The sequence below is a fragment of the Vigna unguiculata genome, chromosome 2, assembly GCF_004118075.2.
Source record: "Vigna unguiculata cultivar IT97K-499-35 chromosome 2, ASM411807v1, whole genome shotgun sequence".
Taxonomy (NCBI): Eukaryota; Viridiplantae; Streptophyta; class Magnoliopsida; order Fabales; family Fabaceae; genus Vigna; species Vigna unguiculata.
The window spans coordinates 29452958-29472901 of NC_040280.1; the positions used below are offsets into that span (position 1 = coordinate 29452958).

The 19944-nt window shown below is 33.2% G+C and overlaps 3 protein-coding genes across 3 annotated transcripts; 2 read left to right on the forward strand and 1 right to left on the reverse strand.

The window, feature by feature from the left end:
* Positions 1 to 1947: 1947 nt before the first annotated feature.
* LOC114173711 (probable beta-1,4-xylosyltransferase IRX14) lies at positions 1948 to 5649 on the forward strand. The gene is made up of 3 exons (XM_028058268.1): positions 1948 to 2866; positions 3029 to 3571; positions 4986 to 5649. The coding sequence occupies exons 1-3, from the start codon at positions 2166 to 2168 to the stop codon at positions 5218 to 5220; spliced, it is 1479 nt and encodes a 492-aa protein (XP_027914069.1). The 5' UTR covers positions 1948 to 2165; the 3' UTR covers positions 5221 to 5649.
* Positions 5650 to 11529: 5880 nt separating this feature from the next.
* LOC114170571 (UPF0481 protein At3g47200-like) lies at positions 11530 to 13787 on the forward strand. Its single transcript, XM_028056081.1, has one exon. The coding sequence runs from the start codon at positions 11880 to 11882 to the stop codon at positions 13488 to 13490; it is 1611 nt and encodes a 536-aa protein (XP_027911882.1). The 5' UTR covers positions 11530 to 11879; the 3' UTR covers positions 13491 to 13787.
* A 1361-nt stretch (positions 13788 to 15148) lies between these two features.
* Positions 15149 to 17279, reverse strand: LOC114167910 (protein RER1A-like). The gene is made up of 3 exons (XM_028052823.1): positions 16767 to 17279; positions 15866 to 16046; positions 15149 to 15737 (listed from the first exon to the last, which is right to left on the reverse strand). Exons 1-3 carry the CDS (start codon positions 17108 to 17110, stop codon positions 15681 to 15683), a joined length of 582 nt encoding a protein of 193 aa, XP_027908624.1. The 5' UTR covers positions 17111 to 17279; the 3' UTR covers positions 15149 to 15680.
* Positions 17280 to 19944: the final 2665 nt, after the last annotated feature.

Below are 19944 nucleotides of genomic sequence, written 5' to 3' on the forward strand. Positions count from 1 at the left end.
TTAATAGCCCATGCTTTGAGTAAAAAATAAAAAATAAAAAATAAAAATAAAGGGAAAAAGTGAAACGAAGTAAAAAATAATTTAAATAAATATAAATAATTGAATAAATGACATCATTTATCTATTTACTTTTAAACGGCGTGAATAACTGGCTTTTTGTAGTGTCTTTTAGCAACCGGTTATAGTTAAATTTAATCCTTGAAATGGGAATGATACATGTTAAGAATAAGATGTTTTTAAATTAATTTTTTACCAGTTAAACTTAAGTTTATTTTGACCCTATTTAATTCAGATTCAAAATTTCACTAATACCAAACGTGTAGTTTGTGATGGATTTGAGAAGCGCGTAGGTCCTATCTAGTGTTTGTGAACGTTAATTCAACATAATATATGTTTTTAATGTTAAATATAACATAATATTTGTTTTTAATGCTAAATTTAACACAGCATCCATTTTTAATGTCTAGTCAAAGTTTAATAATCTATGCATACCAGTTTTTTATTTCCTTTTTTTTCAACCCTTATTTACTTTTACCATCAATACAGTCCTTCCACTTCGTTTATTATATATATTTGTTAGCTTGCAGTAAAGATAAAAATTCATTATTTTATTTTATATTAGGTAACTCAGGTTAATATTGTTTGTATTTAAAACTATCAACTCTTGAAAACTATGCTGATTCTCTTAAATAACGTATTAAATCTGAATAGTTAGAATAACAAAATACAAGACTGAAAGAAGATCTTAGTAAAGTGATTAATAATATTTATGACAAAAGACTGGTCATAGAATCAGTAAACATTTTGTTGTAGTAATAATTGTTTTTAAATTAACAGAACCTATTAATACGTTTAGTTTATCAGATAATAGGAAAAATTAAATAGATTGAATTGACTCAAATTGAAAAAAAAAACGTAGAGACTTTTAGTTAGATTATACGATATAGGACGTTTTAAATAATTGTTTTTGAGATTATATCCTCTCCCTAGAAGCACGACTTTCTTCAAAATGTAGTAAAACATTTTGACCTATATTATTCTCATTCAAAGGCTTATAAAAACATGTTATATGCATGAATTAATGGTGAAGTGTAGTAATCAGGTGAAGCACCTAATAAAAAGAGGTATTTTATTTATATGAGGAAGGAGTTATTGTGATGTGAGAAAAATTTCTTAGTTTGCAAGCATATTGTTCTGGCTACCAATGATTTTGACATATCACAACTTACCAACCACATCTGTTATTTTCATCTTCCAATTTTGAAACCCAATCAAAAGAGTGAATGTGTAAATCACAAAGTGAAGTTTCTAAAAGTCTCAGACGTTGTTCATGTTTTTTTACACAAAGTTTGAACAAACTGAAACAGTGGCAACTATACCTAGTTAGGTTTCACATACCAACATGGAAAAACATAATCGTTTCAATTTAGATATCTAACGTTATAGCTCTAGCAGATTTTGACACTTCACTGCTCCTAATTAACCATTTAGCACTACCACTCCTAACTTTAGATAAAAGGTTACGATTTACATGAATATCGTGAATCTGGAAAGACAAAAAAATACGGAAATTTTCACAACCTGTAATTGTAAGAAATGGAAATTGAGTAAAAGTGCAGGGAAGCGTTTGGTGTTGGATACAAATTATAGCACAAAAACAAATGAGATCACATAAAAGACAAAAAGTTCCAAACATTTGGTTCCATAAGAAACGGAAACGAAAACAAAAATGACTGATTAATTTCAGTGTCGCCACATGTTATTATTATTATTTTTTTTTCAGAATATTTTTGAGTTGCTTGGAATGTCCTCAACAGAGTTTTGAAAATAACCTTAAAGACTTGCTTGTGTTGTAGTATTTGTGTTTTCAATTATGTAGAATTAAGTGTGTGTTGGAATAATTAAAATGAAATAAAAAAAAGAAGAAAAAGAAAACGGTTTATCCTTAAACCCAAAGAAATGATGAATGATTAAATGATAGGGGCACCAACCTAAAGCCACCAGCAACCTAAAACCAACCACCATCTCCAACCGACAACCCTCTCCCTTATCTTTTGTGCTTCGAACATCAATCTTAAAATTGAATCCAAACATATAATAGCGTAAGTGTGTTACCACTTCAAGTCGCCAACAACATTCTTTCTTTGACTACTGACAGGGACAAAATGAAGCTCTCGGCGTTGCAGCAGAGTTACCTCACGCGCCGGGCCAACAGCTTCAGAGGATCCGCGCAGCTGGATTCGTCCGGCGACGGCGCGGTGAAGTCGCCGGCGACGATTTTCTGGCTGGTAATCCACGGTCTCTGCTGCCTCATCAGTCTCGTCCTTGGCTTCCGCTTCTCCCGCCTGGTCTTCTTCTTCCTGTTCTCCACCAGCCTCTACACCGCTCCGTTCCGTGGCGGAGCGGATATCGCGGCGCCGCTGAACGTTCCTCCGGCGGCGAACAGAACGGCGGCGGTGAGCACCGCGAGCCGCGTGGTGGTCGGGCGGCACGGGATCCGAATCCGGCCGTGGCCTCACCCGGATCCCGTGGAGGTGATGAAGGCGCACCGCATAATCGAGAGGGTGCAGAGGGAGCAGAGGTCTCTGTTCGGAGTGAAGAACCCTAGGACGGTGATCGCGGTGACGCCAACTTATGTTCGCACGTTCCAGACGCTGCACTTGACCGGTGTGATGCACGCGCTGATGCTGGTGCCGTACGATCTGGTGTGGATCGTGGTGGAGGCTGGCGGAGTCACCAACGAAACCGCTTCGATTATTGCCAAGTCCGGCCTCAGAACAATCCACGTTGGCGTTTCTCAGCGAATGCCGAATTCGTGGGATGGAAGGCATAAACTCGAGTCTCGGATGCGACTTCATGCTTTGAGGTTAACTTTTGCCACCTCCTTTTACTCGATTGATGTTATTATTGTTATGCTGAGTGTAGAAACTTTATTAAGTACTACTTTCGTTAGTGCGCGAGGCATAATCACAGAATACAGTGAAAATGCATCATGAAGACTTACTTACGTTGGATTGATTTTGAACAGAGTTGTGAGAAAAGAGAAGCTGGATGGAGTTGTGGTGTTTGCTGATGATAGTAATATGCACAGTATGGAGTTGTTTGATGAAGCACAAAATGTGAAATGGATTGGAGCTGTTTCGGTTGGAATACTGCTTCATTCGGATGATTCTTCATCCATGGTTCAAACGGAGGAGGAAGGTGCGGTTATGCCTGTGCAGGGCCCTGCTTGTAATGCCACCGATAAGTTGGTTGGGTGGCACACCTTCAATTCACTGCGTTATACAGGGAGGAGTGCCGTTTATATTGATGATAAGGCACCTGTTCTGCCCACAAAGCTCGAGTGGTCTGGGTTTGTGTTGAATTCAAGGTTGGTTTGGAAGGATGTTGATGATAAGCCAGAGTGGGTTAAGGATCTTGATGAATTGGATGGGGTTGATGAAGGGATAGAGAGTCCACTCTCCTTGCTCAAGACCACCTCTGTGGTAGAGCCGCTTGGGAACTGTGGACGTCAAGTTTTGCTTTGGTGGCTACGGGTTGAAGCCCGCACAGACAGCAAATTTCCTTCACAGTGAGTCCTCTCCTTCATTTTGGAGTTTTCATTTGTTATGTTCTTAAGTTGAAATTTCCATTCTTTTTATAATTTTCTGCATGATATCTGGCATATGAACAATTTTGAATATTTGCAAGATTTAAATGTGTTTGGTAGGATGTCAAGCCCAAGGAATACACACCTATTACCAGTTCTGTGCTTAATGAGAACCTATGTTGATATGCATAATAGAGCCATCCTATTAGGAATAGCTGCATCGTTCATTGATATTTGGGTATCCATTTATGTAGAGTGTAGACTTATTTTCTAGGATGATCTGTAATTTTATAGTTTAATTCAATTCTACTCAATTACCAGCTAAGATGATACAGGTAAGACTGAGGTAACAAGAATGTAGCTTTGGAAGTAAACTGCTGTCAAGTTGGTGCTGAATTTTAATTGACGTTCTATATTATCATATTTGTTATGATTTTTCATCCTGATTTGAAAAATATCTCACTGGGTATACACTTCCAGTGTTGGTTGTCTTCAGGGGGGTAATAAATATATAAGTGTTGAAACAGGGAAGCATGGTTGAGGGATAGTTTCCATTACAGGCATCTTGGTTGTTTAATTATCTGGACTAAGTGTAGAATTGCAGGTTTTCTATCAAGTCGTTAGTATCTGTCTGAAAGTCATGCAGTTACATATGCAAGTTACGGTCTTTAGATAGTCTTGGTAGACGAAAAGCCAAATAACAACAACCTAAGCATGCTTGTTTGTTAGATTGTAATCGTTGGTTAACGTCTGTTAGTCCAATTCCTTCTCGTCAATGACATCCAAGCATTTCTTGTGAATGCCTCGATTGGGATCTCTGTATCCTTCTCTGTAATTTTTTTTTTACATTTAAGAACTGTCCAAAGGTTACGTAGTTAATAACTGAAAAAAGGAACATTGAGACTTTAGTTCCACCATTAGCGCAATCTTAAAACTTAAAACATTTCAGAACATCACACGCAAATAATAACGTGCGTTGTTTAAGGCTGCGCCGTATTTCCTGTCATTTTTTCTTGATTGCAAATTTTCTGGCTTCTGAAAATTTGTTCTTCCCAGGATCAACCAAAGCTATTCGTCAAATATGTGTAATATCATTGTATATGAATTTACTGTTTTCACGGACAATTACAGAAATACCATTCTTGTTTGACCATCGCAGAAAGTACTGCATAAACAATATGACCTGTGTAGGTTTTTGTAGAATTAAGAAACATAAACTGAAAATGTATTCCAAAACCTGTTTGACCCAAAAATTTCTCCGCAAATCATGGAGTTGTTTATTTCGGCACATATCATGCAGATTTTTGTGCTTGTAATCTATGATGTGGCATCCAACAAATAATAGTGCATGTATTTATGTATCCCTAAACTGAGTATATGATTGTATTTTCTGCAGATGGATCATTGACCCTCCTTTGGACATCACTATTCCATCAAAACGCACTCCATGGCCAGATACTCCTCCTGAGCTGCCATCTAATAATGAGAAAGTGTTAATTGGTGGCCAAGAGCAGATAAACAAGCCCTCTACAAGGACTAAAAGTCCTAGATCCCGGCGCAGTAGAAGTAAGAGAAAGCATGAGAGCAAAGTGATAGGTGTGCAAGTGTCTACACATTCGGAGCAAAACTAAACAGGGATGATGTTAACCATTGTATTGTACATCAGAGGAATTTACTGCGCAGTAACTGCTGCTGGCCTTCAGCAACAAGAATTTGGATTCATCAATGGAGAAAGCTGCTGCTGCATACGTTGGTGGCGTAGCTTTTATGGAGGCCCGACCCGCATATGTGCATCCGAGTCTGATTTTTCACCCATTTTTTATATTCATTTTTATCTCTTTTTTTTTATTGGAGTTCGTCGGAATGAAAGTTTGAAAGGTAATGTCAACTTGTTATGCTGCCTTGCTGGAAGCCTGTATTCAATTGTAGGGTTGTATCGGATTGAATATAAGGTGGTGCATTGATTAAGATTTTAAAAGATTATTCTGACAATAGTTTTTTTTTCTTTCAAATTTTAAAATACTCCTTATAAATATTCGGAGTTATTGATTTTTTTAAAAGATTGTTTTATGGTTAAGGTTTGTGTAGTTTACATTTTAACGTATTCGTATATTAAGAATTTAGAATTTTAAGAGACTTATTTCATGTTTTTTGTTTTTAGATTTAAAAGAATTTAAGTTTTTAGAAAATATTCAACACTACAAGAGTTTGTCAAAAATAACAAAAAATTATAAATTTGGGATTGAAAAACAGTAAGATTCATACAAAATGTTTATATATATATATATATATATATATATATTATTCCAAAGTTTTGATTTAATAATACCAAACTTTTTACCTGTTTTTTTAAACCATCTTTGGAAGTTCTAATCCCACACCCATCTATGAAAGACTATAATAATTTGGTACAAAAAAATTCTTGCCCTAGGTAGAAATACGACGTGAAACTTTTTCATTAAAAAAAAAACTGATTACAATATTGTAGTTTGTGTCTTAATATACTTAGACTGTAAATTATAAAGAATTTCATGAATTTGTAGGATGCAAAAGAATCCCATCAATTTTTATATAAATTAAATATTGCAATAATTAATAAAAAAAATAAAGAAATGAAATCATTACAATTTTTTGAATCTTCGACTGTAATTTTGTGTTCTCTTGTACTAATTTTAGATATAATGCGTATGTGTGTAAGCTAAGGTGATTTAACAAAAATAAACACATCTTAAAATTTTCATTTTTAAAATCAATATATTTTTGTAGCGTTGTTATCCTGTTTGGTGTCATGATTTCCGGCCAACTCTAGTGAGACAGAATGGCCAAGGTCCAATGATTATCATATTGGGCGGCATTTCTTCTCTCACCCCCATAAAATGTAGTATTTTCTTTTACAGAATGGTGACGTTTTTAATATGTTTAATTCAAGAGTAAAATAGGAATACTTTATTTTATGGACGTGTGAGAAAAAGAAGGGGTGTAGGAAGAAATGGTCCACATTGGGAACATATTCTGGACCAGGTTTATACTGGCCCAATGAATTTCAGTGATGCAGGCCGAGTTTATTGACCATAAGAACTGTATACTTTATTGGAAAATGACTTTAGTATTATTTTTGTCTCAACATCGTGAAGTTTATTCAATGAAATTTATTTTTGTTTGTTCTGAATCTAGATTTTAGCTTTATTAAATTGATGTTAATACCATTTAAAAAGGACAATATGTCGATTCAAATCTTTTTTACTTATTTTCTCAAAAACATCTAATAAAATCTTAATTTAAAATATAATAATAATAAAAGATAAAATATTTATCTTTCTGAAATTTATTAATAAATAATTAAAAATACAATAATAAAAATAAAAATAATGAAAAAATGATAATATCAATTATCAATAAATAAAAAACTAAAAAAAATACATTAAATTAATTCTACAAATATTTAGACTAAAATACTAATTAAATAATTCGAAAATCGTTTACTAAAATGAATTCATACAAGTAGCATTTGCTTGATGACGTTGTTATGGTAAAGATGGAGCTTGTGTTGGAATATTATGTAATTGTTGGATGCATTGCATAAGGTAAAGTTATGTGAAATGACGGTAAACAACCAAAAATAAGAAAAGAAAAAGACATGTTAAGTGCCGTGGTAATAAAATTTCGAGAAAGAGAATGGGGATTAATATCCTCATTTGGAGAAAAAAAAAAATTTTGCAAAATTGTAAATAATTTTAAATTTGAGAAAGAAAAGTCATGAAAAAACATATGAATAATAGAGATTCTTCTTCTGCTTCTTTGACTACGGAGGGAGAGAGATGGGTTGGTAGTTCTATTAAAATGCCATGAATATGAAGATTGGGTGCATTTATTTCACATAGAAACTCTTAAATAAGTTTGCTAATATAATGTATTTTAAAATAAAGTGAATGTTTTATAGAATGTGAGATTACAATATTTGAGAATCTTGTATTTTTTTTAATGTAAAGAAATCCAGCAAAAGTATTTATAAATTATTTATCAACAAGATGTTTACATAGAAAGTAAAATTCAAACTTCCTCTTTTACTTTATTTTTATCCATTTACATACTTTGCCTTTTAACGAAAAAAATAAACCATACCACAATCTTAGTGAAGAAAGGTAACATACTTTTATTTTTATGCATTAAACCTTTTTTTTTTCAAACTTATGCCACTTAGGTAACTTACCGGAATGAACTATATTGTTCACTTTGTTTTTTTTATTAAAAAACAATAAAAAATACATAAATAGAAAAGTATTTAGAGTTTTCCAATTCTTTAACATACAAAAATGTAAAGATAAAAACTGCGTAAAACTAAGAGAGGAAGTAACACCTATAACCTACCATAAGGAGAATATAAATGTTTATAATAACTATTCTACAAGCAAAAGAGAGCATATTTGTAAGGACAAAGAGACAAAAGAATGTCAAGGATTTCACAAAGGAAAACAACCACTCTCTCAACCAACTTTCTGATAAGATTTCTCTTTTGTTTTCTATGCATGTTCATATGGTACATAAGTCCATACTTTGTGTTTTGCAAAAAAGAATGTCTAAGGGATATAGCCTAAGTCTAGATGACACATTACATGAGAACAAATAAAGAGTTGTGGATGGATGTATCTTCAAAAAGAGATGCAAACAGAATATACCTCAAAGCACATAGCAGAAAAAACATCATATGATGCGTGTGAAAAAGACTGCACCCTAGGTAACTAAAAAAGTACCCCGAACTAACAAAAAGAAAACTAGACTCTTAATCCACTATTGGTTGAATGTATAAATCTGGACACAAACACCTGTCCGAGTATGTGAATCTCGCATTAGAAACTTTATTAGTTATCCACATCCCATCCTTGGCTTGGGCTAAGTTGAATACTTCTTCACCATCCTTCACCTTACTCCTAAAAATGATTATATTCCTATGCATCTAGATGATCCATACAATAGCAACCCACATATACTTCCAAATAGAATTACCTTTTTACTTAACCCCACTATACAAAATTGATGGAAATGATTTTTTGCCAAAATGTGATGTACCATAACAATATCCACCCAATTATCACCCAAATTCCATATACTCTGAGCAAAAGGAAAACTAAAGAATTGGTGACTCTTTACACTTTCCACACATGACACGCACATTGACACTCATGCTCGTCCATCTCTTGATCATATTATCACACATTGCGACTTTGTTTAAGATTACTATCCATGCAAAGTATAAGATAATTAGTAATGATTTAATATTCTAAAGTTGTACAAATAGATCATCTTCAAAATCTATTAATCTTGTTATGAATTTACTATAGGCTGATTTGATAGTATAAACATTAATATTATTATCTTTCCAAATCCACCCATATCTACAACATGCTCGGTCAACTCATGTAGAAAATTAACATGATTTCTCTTACTTAAATCAATCTCTTCGTTTTAATTATAAATAACAACTTCAATTTAATTTTAGTATCATTTATGCTATTTATGTTTAAAATTATATCACATTTATCTTCAAGAGTAAAATGGTAATTATCTAATTTTATGTATTAAATATTATTTTTAATTTATCATACTTATTTTTTCATACACAAAGTTTTATAAACTTTCATCTCAAATTTATTCTTCTCAAATTATTTATTTCTTAATTCAAATAATAAGACAATCCCCTAAAAAAATAAAGAAGAAGAAACATAGAAGCAAGAGTTATGAGTAGAAAATAATTTCAAAGTATTACCTAAAGAGTTAAGATCTAAATATAACACCATTACAATTCAAATTTTAAGTTTATTAACAAAAATAATTTACTATTTATTTTTAAATAAAAAGTCACATCAATATTTAGCTCTTTCATTTAAAACAAAAACATTTATTATTATAGATCCTATTCAACGTTGAGTTGAACATTACTATTAATACTACACAAAAATAATGATTTTTTCTTGAGCATTTCTATATTTTAAAGAGAAGTCAACTAAATTATTATTTAATTTAATTGTTATAAGTGGTTCTATTTATTTATTTTTTCTTTTTTATATACTTTCTTTCTTCAATAACAAATTCAACTCCATTGATTAGCCAATTAAAAAAATCTTTTAATAAATATAAATAATATTTGAATCTACACTATCAATCAAACTTCATTCACACTGTCATCAATATATAACAGAATCTCTCACGACACGATCAATAGCTTAATTATGAGAGAGAGAAAAAAAATAGAGGTAAAATTATATAATTATTATAAAATAAATATAAATAAGAATGTTTGTATATTTCAAAGATAAAACTATATACATTGAATGTTTAGTTTAGGATCTCTAAGAAATTGAAAAGAAAAGAAGAAGAAATAAGCATGCTAATATTTTTGTCTAACCCTATCATGAATAAATGTTCTAACTTGTTATTTGGTGATCGTAGGCTTCTACTTCCAGCCATGACCATTAGGTATTTTCTTCACTTATAATTCACGCAGAGGATTGTTAGTTTAGCTATCTACTAACATTTTTTTTTTATTGAAAAATTGATGAATCTTTTAAGAAACATTTATTAAGTAAAAAATACATAAATATGATTTGACTTCTATTTATATATGAGATTAATTATGTTCAATTCAAAATTTTAATATGATAAATTTATAAATTTTTTATTTTATATGATGTTTGACTTTTTTATTATTTTAATAAGTGACTTAGATTTATACTTAAATTGTAAAAAGAATAATTATATATATCTAAATATTAGAACAGAAATAAAGAGCTTGAATACATAAAAGAACACACAATTTCAAGTGTGAGGAATGAGATCATTTTCTCTTGTCAACATGGATAATTTTCTCATATTTAAATGTACAAGTTTTTTTCTTTTTTGTTGTAAAGGTGATATAAAGGTCAAAAGTTTAGGTACTTATTTGAAGCTATAAATAGTTTAAGGTATATGGGGTACCAATTTAATATTTGTATCCTTTCTTCTCATTTACGCATAGAAAATCAGAAAGCATATGCTGAGGTAGTTTCTTTTAATTAGTGAAATAAAAATTGTACTACTAGCAATTTTCATGATGAGATTGTTTCTTTCTTAAACTTAAAATTACAAGGTTAATCTAATTGATATAGTTTATTCATCTGCACTCAAAATTTATATAGTTAAATACATTGTTAATTTTACTCTTATGACATGTTCGTATGACCCAGCTTAGGCAATAATCACAGAAAAAAAAAAGAATGAGAAATATGAAGATTGTCAATGTTATAACTTCTCCTATAATCAAGCATATCATTATTTACTAATAAATGTCAATTAGAGAAAGAATCTAATCATTATAACTATAAGAGTTATTGTCTTGCACCCAACTTTCAAATTAATATAATAATTAAAATAATCCATCTGTTAAAAATTAGAGAAAATTGTATCAACTCTTAATCGACCAATTCTATACTGACCAATTATACATATAAATTATAAATAAAAAAATTCTTAGTTATTGTCCATAACAAAAACATTCTTCACTTTTTAAATAATTTAGTGAGTACGAGATTGGTAAGAAGTTTTGGTATAAAAGTTTGCAATTATATATTCATTGTTTCGGTTGAAAAGTTATTTAGCTGAATAATTTAGAACTTAAAGACTGGGATATGCTCCAATGCCTCATGAACAATGAGAGACATAGCAGATTCTGAATTCTTCCACGTTTTCCCCATTTTTTGTGCCTGCACCACACCCACCTTACTTCTTTCATTAAACTTTGTTTCAGACATGATTTTTCTCCGTAAGGTTAGTTGTTTGGTTTTCATATTTTTCAATCTTATATTAACGAGAAAGTCTAAGATATATAAAAATGAATAACTACCGTCGGCGACATAAATGGCATATACTATAGTTTTTTTAACGACTTTCCAAGAACAAATTTAGTAATGAATTCATTGCTTCCATTTTTTCTATCGATATGCAAGATCAATGCATTTACAAGTGCATCTGAAACTACCACAGTTACCCATGTGCATATTTTAGGGGAAGGGTCATTTTCCAATATAATTTGGCTTTCCAGAAAGGGTTCTAATGAGGTCGAAAGGGGTCCCATATGAGCTGCACAGTTTGTTCAAGTCAATTACAACATTCTATTTAAAATGTCAAGGTCATTTCGGATCATAATCGCAATTGACTCTTTACCCTTCATCAAACACTGTTTCAATTCTGTTTCTTTATGAATTGGAAGCAACACGGAGGCCATTGACAAGAAACAGAACACCAGTTGCTTGAAGAAATGGTGGCTGTATTCAACAAAGAGCTCTTGAGCTGGTATCTCATCACTCTAAAACTCAAAGAAACCTTGGAATCCGGGATTCCATCTTCACCTAATTCAGGGAACCGATCAACAGAGTTTCCCCAGCAGCAGCAGCAGGAGGAGGAGGACAAATTTCAGCAGGAACCTACAGAATCATTGCAAGTTGTGATCAGTGGTGAAGATGGTGAAAAATCACGAGAGGAACCAAACTCACCAGGATCTGAATGGGTGGTGATGATCAAGGAAAAACTAGAGCAGGCAGGTCAAGATGATGTGGCAAGTTCATGGTCCAAACTATCAATCTACAGAATCCCCCATTACCTTAGAGACAGTACTGGTGAGGATAAAGCTTTTGCTCCGCAGATTGTGTCTATAGGTCCTTACCATCATGGCAAGAAGCGCCTTCGCCCGATGGATCGCCATAAATGGCGTTCCCTTAACCATGTGTTTAAGCGTACCAAGCATGACATTAGGATATACCTCGATTCCATGAAGGAGATAGAAGAAAGAGCTCGCTCCTGTTATGAAGGATCAATTAGTTTAAGCAGCAATGAGTTCGTGGAAATGCTTGTCCTTGATGGCTGTTTTGTGCTGGAGCTATTCAGAGGAGCCACAGAAGGGTTCAAGCAACTTGGATATTCCAGGAATGATCCTGTTTTCGCAATGCGTGGATCAATGCACTCCATTCAGAGGGATATGATCATGCTGGAAAACCAGCTTCCACTCTTTGTACTGGACAGACTTCTGGGAATTCAATTGGGAAACCCAGACTTGAAAGGACTTGTTACAGCTCTAGCACTCAGGTTCTTCGACCCTTTGATGCCGACGGATGAACCAATGACAGAAAGTGACAGAAACAAATTGGAATTATCACTTGGAAGCGCTATTACCTTTGACCCTTTATCCGATCAAGAAGGTCTTCACTGCTTGGAAGTGTTCAGGAGAAGTCTTTTGCGCGCAGGACCTCAACCAGTGCCTAGAATATGGATCAGACGCAGGTCAAATGCTCAAAGAGTGGCTGATAAACGGAGGCAGCAACTGATACACTGTGTCACAGAGCTTAAAGAGGCTGGAATCAAGTTCAAGAAGAGGAAGACTGATCGCTTCTGGGACATCAAATTTAAGGATGGTATTCTGAGAATACCTCGGCTCTTGATCCATGATGGCACCAAGTCTTTGTTCCTCAATCTCATTGCCTTTGAGCAGTGTCATCTTGATTGCAGAAATGACATCACATCCTATATTATCTTCATGGACAACTTGATTAACTCCCCAGAGGATGTGGGATATCTTCATTACCGTGGCATAATTGAGCACTGGCTTGGTAGTGATGCTGAAGTTGCAGACCTTTTCAACCGCTTATGCCAAGAGGTTGTGTTTGACATCAATAACAGTTACCTTTCCCCATTGTCTGAGGATGTGAATCGGTATTACAACCATAGATGGAACACTTGGTGTGCAAGCTTGAGACACAATTACTTCAGTAATCCTTGGGCCATTATATCTTTGGTTGCAGCTGTTGTTTTGTTGCTGCTTACTCTTGCACAAACCTACTACAGTATTTATGGATATTACAGACCAGCCAGGTAAGGTAAGCACACCCCTGCAGGGTCTTTCATTTTCTACAATCGACATACTTTTTAGTGTTGACCCTTGTCAAGTCTTGAGATTTTAATGTGTTTGCTTTGATTTCAATAACCAAGCCTAGAAGCCTAGAAAAGATCTTCAAAGGTTGGAATATCATTAATTCATTTATTTTGGCACAGAGGCATTGTCTTGGCTAGATGCCAGTGCTGCAATAGGACTTTCTTATGTAATGCAAATGCTTGCTCACCAATCTTGGGTTGATTGCTTTAATAAACTTTCATTTCATATTCTGAAGGAGAATTAAAATGCGAGAACCTCTTAATATTAGGACCGAGTAATTGCTTTTGAACCACGATGTGTACATATTTGAAATATTTTGTAAAAAATATAAGTGATGCGCAAAATACAAGCCTTGGCGTTGATTTAAGCTTCAGTTATAAATGTCATAAAATAAAATACTAGAAAGTTTTATTTTATAGAAAAAACAAAAACGATACCTTCAAATAGGAATTTCATTTCTGTGATAACCATGGCAAGGAATTATCTTACCGTGTACCACATGACCTGAGACTTGGTGCACGGGTTTAAATCATTCGTATATTCATAAGCAAATACAGGGTTGAGATTAAAACATTGAAACTCATGATTGAACATTTTTTTACCTTTATCATTTGAACCCACAACCTGCTTTTTGAAACCAAGCACCATCTCTCTCTCAAACACGCACAAACTCGATTTCTGCAACAGTATTTCCCATAATAGTTCCAAACTTCCTTCATGGATCATTGTAGCCTGTGTTGTACCCTCATAAAAGAGCACCTCTGTTCTAACATGAGCGTCTATTTTCCACAGAAAATGTTGGAATAAATCGAAGGCTAGTGATATGGACCATTACGTTTTTCAGTTTACAATAGTAGCACAAAATTCTTGTGGTGCAAAGATCAATAACTGGTGTTTTCTATGACCATGGCAACGGGGGCTTTATAATGGTGACTTTAAGCTCACTTGGCCTACTGGAACGAAGGAGTAGCAGATACCATTACAATTGGGAAAAAAAGTATGTTAGTGAGCACTGAGACAGTCAGATACAAAGAAAGGTCAAGACAACGAAAAGAACATATATGTAATAAAAGTAATCAGTACATAAAACTGTAGTGGTACATAATAATATGTTTCTGATGAGAGATGCACATCAAGATCATTGGGAAGTTTTTCTGAACCGATGGTGTGGCAAGAAACCCTTTGCAAAGGAAAGAAGTACCATACCATGACCAACCCCGACCAAGTGATTCCATCAACATAAAAAATTAAAATTGCCATTTGTGCAAGCACATTATCCCACCAAATATGGTGGACCTTGTTCCATTAGATATAATCAAACCGTATGAAGCATACAACGCTATTCAACTCGGTTACAGAAACACCAAATAAAAAGAGTTATAAAAATATTTCATTACTGATTCATGAACAAGTACTCGGCTTTAAAAAAAATATTTGTGCTTGAGGACATTCTACAATGATAGAGGGAGGTTTGACCCATGTGAAAAGCCTTGTGAAGAGCAACTTTAGCACCTCCAGGGGATATCAGTCTTACAGCCAAATGTGTGGACAAGCTCATGCATAACATATATATATATATAAGAAAGATACACACATCACAATAATGCCAAGAAAGCCAGGAGGGAGTAATAATATTGCATCATGGGCACATTTATAGAAGAAAATGAGTTCCTGAAAATCTCATGATTAGAAGAAAAAAAAAATACAATGGCAAAAGAGTTAACACCCCATTGCAAATAATGAAGGGGATTCCTTTAGCACAGGCGTCTTAAATTCTCGTTATTTAACTAGAATTCAGCAATAAGAGTTTGGCATTTGACTACCTATAAAGAAAAAAAAAAGAAAAAGGATTTCACTAGAAGGGAGATGAAAGAGAGAGCCCCCAAACATCTCCCCAAGACTAAAGCATCTACCAGGGAGTAGAAACATTGAAGATGTCCAAACAGTTGCTCAATAGGGAGTTGAACATCCAGATGTCATACGTCCATGCTAGACCTCAAAGCAATCTTCCCCAGCCACCAAATCCTCAGGTTGCTCCAGCTGTTAATTGTAGCAAATACTGTAGATGGTATCAAGCCACATTTGGGATTGTGACTTAAATGTAGCAAATAAAGTTCAATTAAACTGAAAAATTCAGTCCGCGGTTGTTGGGCTTGTGCTATCTGTTGGTGTTCTCTTTCCATCATAGCGCTAAAAGTAAAATAGACAAAATGCTTATTATTAGCAACAAGGATGCAATCCTGATAACACCATTAATGAATGAATAATATTTGCTTGCCACAACAATTTTGAATGGGAAAAAATTATACTGAATCTACCTGTTTCCCAAATGAGAATGGAACATATTTATATTTGATCATGTGTGATATCTGTCTCCTCATTGTAAGTGTGAATAGGACCACCCAGTAGAAAAGGAGTATCGGCCAGAATACTGGAACATCAAAGGCACTAAAGAAAGTCATCACAAATGCAATGCAAAACGCCTTTGTGATCGAGTACCTGCCCACGAACAAAAAGTTCAGAAGCTTTCAGTAAAAACAACCATCTGCACGTTAAATCCAAACCGTAAATTAACAAAACATTAGCTACCCCACAAGTGACAATTACAACAAAGAACAATATTAATGCTCGTGAATGAAGATTGATCTCCTCGGAAGGGAAACCATAGACTAATAATTAAACACGGAAATGTAACAAAATCCAACACAAGATAGTTATACCCTCCTACTCATCTCATCAAGGATAACATGCAAGCCAGTATGGTCATCAGAATGTGGCATTTTGAATATCCATAATTCGCTGAACGAAAATCTAGACAATTTTGAGTACAGTGACGGACAGATCAAGCATAAAAATACTCTACAATTTGAATTTTAAAAACAAAACAATAGTAAGCATAAATTTGGATAAAATAGATGAAAATTTTCCTCAGCTTTTTTTCATAAGGTTAGTCCCCCAGGACCTCATGTAACTTCTCCATAAGTCCAGGTTAAATTGTTTGTGTTTGTGGTAAATGCAGTGCAAGAAGTTTGATTAAATTCCCTTTATTTAATTAATCTGTAATTTCTTAGGCGAGCTGATTAGGAGTTCTGAAACGACAATTCGAAATCAAATCTTGGAGTTAGAAGCGAAGACGCTAACAAGATAATATTACAACAGAAGTAGGTGGTGGAGTACGAAACCCTAGGAGGAAGGGGAAATAGGGGAAGGGAATAGTACCAGAACTTGAACTCTGGGAGGCGGCGAACGAAGGGGCGGAACTCATCGGATCCTCGGGTGGGGAGGGTGGGGCCGTCGTGAATCTCGGGATCGACCTGAGGGGAGAGGAAGCCGATGAGGAGGTTGAGGATGTAAATGCCAAGGGCGTAGGAGACGATGTAAAAGCCTTGGACCAAGTACACGCGGAGGACGTAGACGGCAGCCACCACCAGACACCCGATCCAGCGGCGGAGGACGTGCGGCGTCGTTTTGTCGAGCATGTGCTGGTACTGCCGCGACATCGCAAATTTCCACCGCGATATTGTGGCTTCCGGGGAATGATCGTCGGCGACTCCTACGTCCATGGTGGGTTGGGGGTAGTTTTGACTTTTGGATTTGTTTGGCGTAGGAGAAATGTGCAAAGGGTGCTTGCGATGGTGGCAGCAAACAAACCAAAGCAAATGAGATGAGATGTAGAAACGGCCTAATGGACCCTCTTCCCGGTTCGCTTGTACTTGCCTCAAGATCTCTCTCCGGTTCACATGTTACTGAACCGGATTAACGGATTTAACATTAGTACCTAATGGAAAGTCTCTATTTTATAAGACCATACACCTTTGACTTTAGCATAATAAATACTGTATTTTGCGAAGACTTTAACACAGATTTCCTTTTTTTGAGAAATGAGAGGTATTTCTTTTGGCAATGGTTGCTACCAACAAAATATTGAGACTTCCATTATCACGATCGTGTTATTCATTCTATATACAAACTTTAATTTATATTAAAATGTATTTTATTAACATAAATTATTTATAGCTAATGGACTTTACAAAAGATACTGCCAAAGAGAATCTGGTCGACCAAAAATTGTTAAGATAGATCGTAAAAATAACTAAAATATACATAATTAAGCATAACCTATTTAAATATATATTAATAAACAATATAAAAATTATTATTTGACAGAAATTATTTTTTCAAGTGTATTTTACCTGATTTAATTTCATAATCATTATAAATATGAAAATGAAAAATGGACACCAACAAAAGTATACTTGCATGTCATTCAAACTTATTTCTTTAATATATCAAATTTAAATTCAATTTCGACCTACTTGATGACCTTGAATTGAATTATATGCAGATTTTAACACTAAACTCTTAACAAAGACATTATTTGATCTTATTAGGGATATAATCTAGTTTTACAGAAAATAAGTGCTAAATAGTAGAAGGTTGCGTATTTTTTAAATTATTAATGTAAATTTTATGACATGCAAAAAATTCTAACTGTGAAAATAGTAGAGTTAGAAGTTTAAATTTGAGCTTGAGGAAATGAGTTTTAGCATTTAAGAAAAATTTGTTAAGTTTTGATTGTATCTTAGAATAAATTATCTATATGTAAAAATAACTGGGGTTACAATGTTTAATTTTATGCAAAAATTGAGTGTTGTTTGAATCTATTTAAATTGTTTAAATCTTGATATGATGTTTGGTGATGTGTTTTGTATTTTAATTGAGTGAAATTAGTTGAAATTGTTATTTTAGGATAAATTTCTCAATTTGAACTACTTATTTTCTTGTAATATTTTGCAATATTTATGAATCATGAAGAGTCACAAAGCAAACAAAATTTTCTTTTGACAAAATTCAATTAATTAAAAATTGGAAACTTTGATCATTGGACAAACTAAACTCTATTTCTGAAAATTAACTAGGCATGCTAACACTTTTCGCTCAATAAATTGCAATCGCAAATGTTCTTAATTTGTTGGGCAAAGTGTTTACTTTTATTGTATTGTTATATTTGTTTAATATGTTGTACTTGAATATTATTAAGTTGTAATTGATAATTAACTCTAATTTATTATCATTTAAATTTGTATATGTATGAATGAAAATCTATGATATGTGTGTGGTGAACACAATTATTTATAAGTAGAGAATACTAGGTTGAGATGTATTGGTGTGTCTGATGCGTCGTGAAAAAGTTTTGTCATATAAGTTAACCAAGTTTTTATTATATGACTTTCTTGTGATGATAATTTTTAGTGTCACATGTATATATCTCAACCCTAATTTAATGCTTTCAAATGTAACTTATCTAGTGTTTGTGTACTTAGTGTATTATTTATCAACCTCTTTGATGGTAATGTTATAGGTAAGTAGATGATATTACATGTATGTGATCTCATGAGAGGAAATATAAAACAATATATATATTTATGTTTTATTTATAATTTTATTTTGAAATTGTAAAAATACAATATCATTTCCTATAAAGATTTTATATATATATATATATATATATTAAAAACTTTATAAATCTTAATACAAATAGTATGTTTATATTATCTTAATTTGAAGTAATATAAGTGTTAGTTAGGGATGACAATATAGGTCTGGCCAGTCGGGCCAGTTCGCAGGTCTGAAAAAAAAAAGTGGGATGGGCCAGTATAGTGAACCCATAGGCCCGCAGTAGCCTGACCTGTATAAGTCTGCGACCTGCAAGCTCGCACAAAAAAAAACCTTGCACTTGTGTATATTAGTTACTTTTTTTATGGACTCTTGCATTAATGTTACAAATTTTTGTATAACTGGAAAAGACAAGTATTATATGTTTTTTAATGTGCTAAAATAAAAAAAAAATACATTATGTATGTCATAGTATGAATATGAATATGATGAAAATGTTGAATTATCAATTTATCATCCAACTCTCTAAAGTCTTTACTTAATTTTTTGAACTTCTTAAAGTTTTTCAATTTTTAAACATTGAAAGCTTTATCATAAAAATAAAAAAAATATAAAAGAAAAAAAAAGTGGGTCAGCCCGCAAGTCCGCAAACCAAGTAATATGCAAGGCAGGCCAGTGATTACAACTTACATAAATTATGCAAGACGAGACAGGCCAACCCATAATGTGCGAGTCTTATGGGCCTAATGGGTCAGTCCGACCCACGTTGCCATCCTTAGTGTTAATAGAATTCCACATATTAAATTATTTTAAGTTAGAGTTTTTTCAAAATTATTTTTAAATAAGGTCATCAATAAAATTATGTGCGTAACTTAGTAATTAAATGAATACTTATGTTTTATATATTATAAGAAGATGAAAGAATAAGTATAAATGTTCTTTTATATTTGAGTAAATCAAAAGTATCAATATATATGATTGATTAGTTTAACCTTTAAAA

Bases quoted from the DNA above. Each gene is read 5' to 3' on its own strand.
- LOC114173711 (XM_028058268.1), top strand. From the start codon at position 2,166: ATGAAGCTCTCGGCGTTGCAGCAGAGTTACCTCACGCGCCGGGCCAAC. The intron at 2,867-3,028 runs GTTAACTTTTGC...GATTTTGAACAG, and splicing joins ATGCGACTTCATGCTTTGAG to AGTTGTGAGAAAAGAGAAGC. The intron at 3,572-4,985 runs GTGAGTCCTCTC...TATTTTCTGCAG, and splicing joins GACAGCAAATTTCCTTCACA to ATGGATCATTGACCCTCCTT.
- LOC114170571 (XM_028056081.1), top strand. From the start codon at position 11,880: ATGGTGGCTGTATTCAACAAAGAGCTCTTGAGCTGGTATCTCATCACT.
- LOC114167910 (XM_028052823.1), bottom strand. From the start codon at position 17,110: ATGGACGTAGGAGTCGCCGACGATCATTCCCCGGAAGCCACAATATCG. The intron at 16,047-16,766 runs GTACTATTCCCT...GTTCGTGGGCAG, and splicing joins CTCCCAGAGTTCAAGTTCTG to GTACTCGATCACAAAGGCGT. The intron at 15,738-15,865 runs GTAGATTCAGTA...TTTTACTTTTAG, and splicing joins CATTCTCATTTGGGAAACAG to CGCTATGATGGAAAGAGAAC.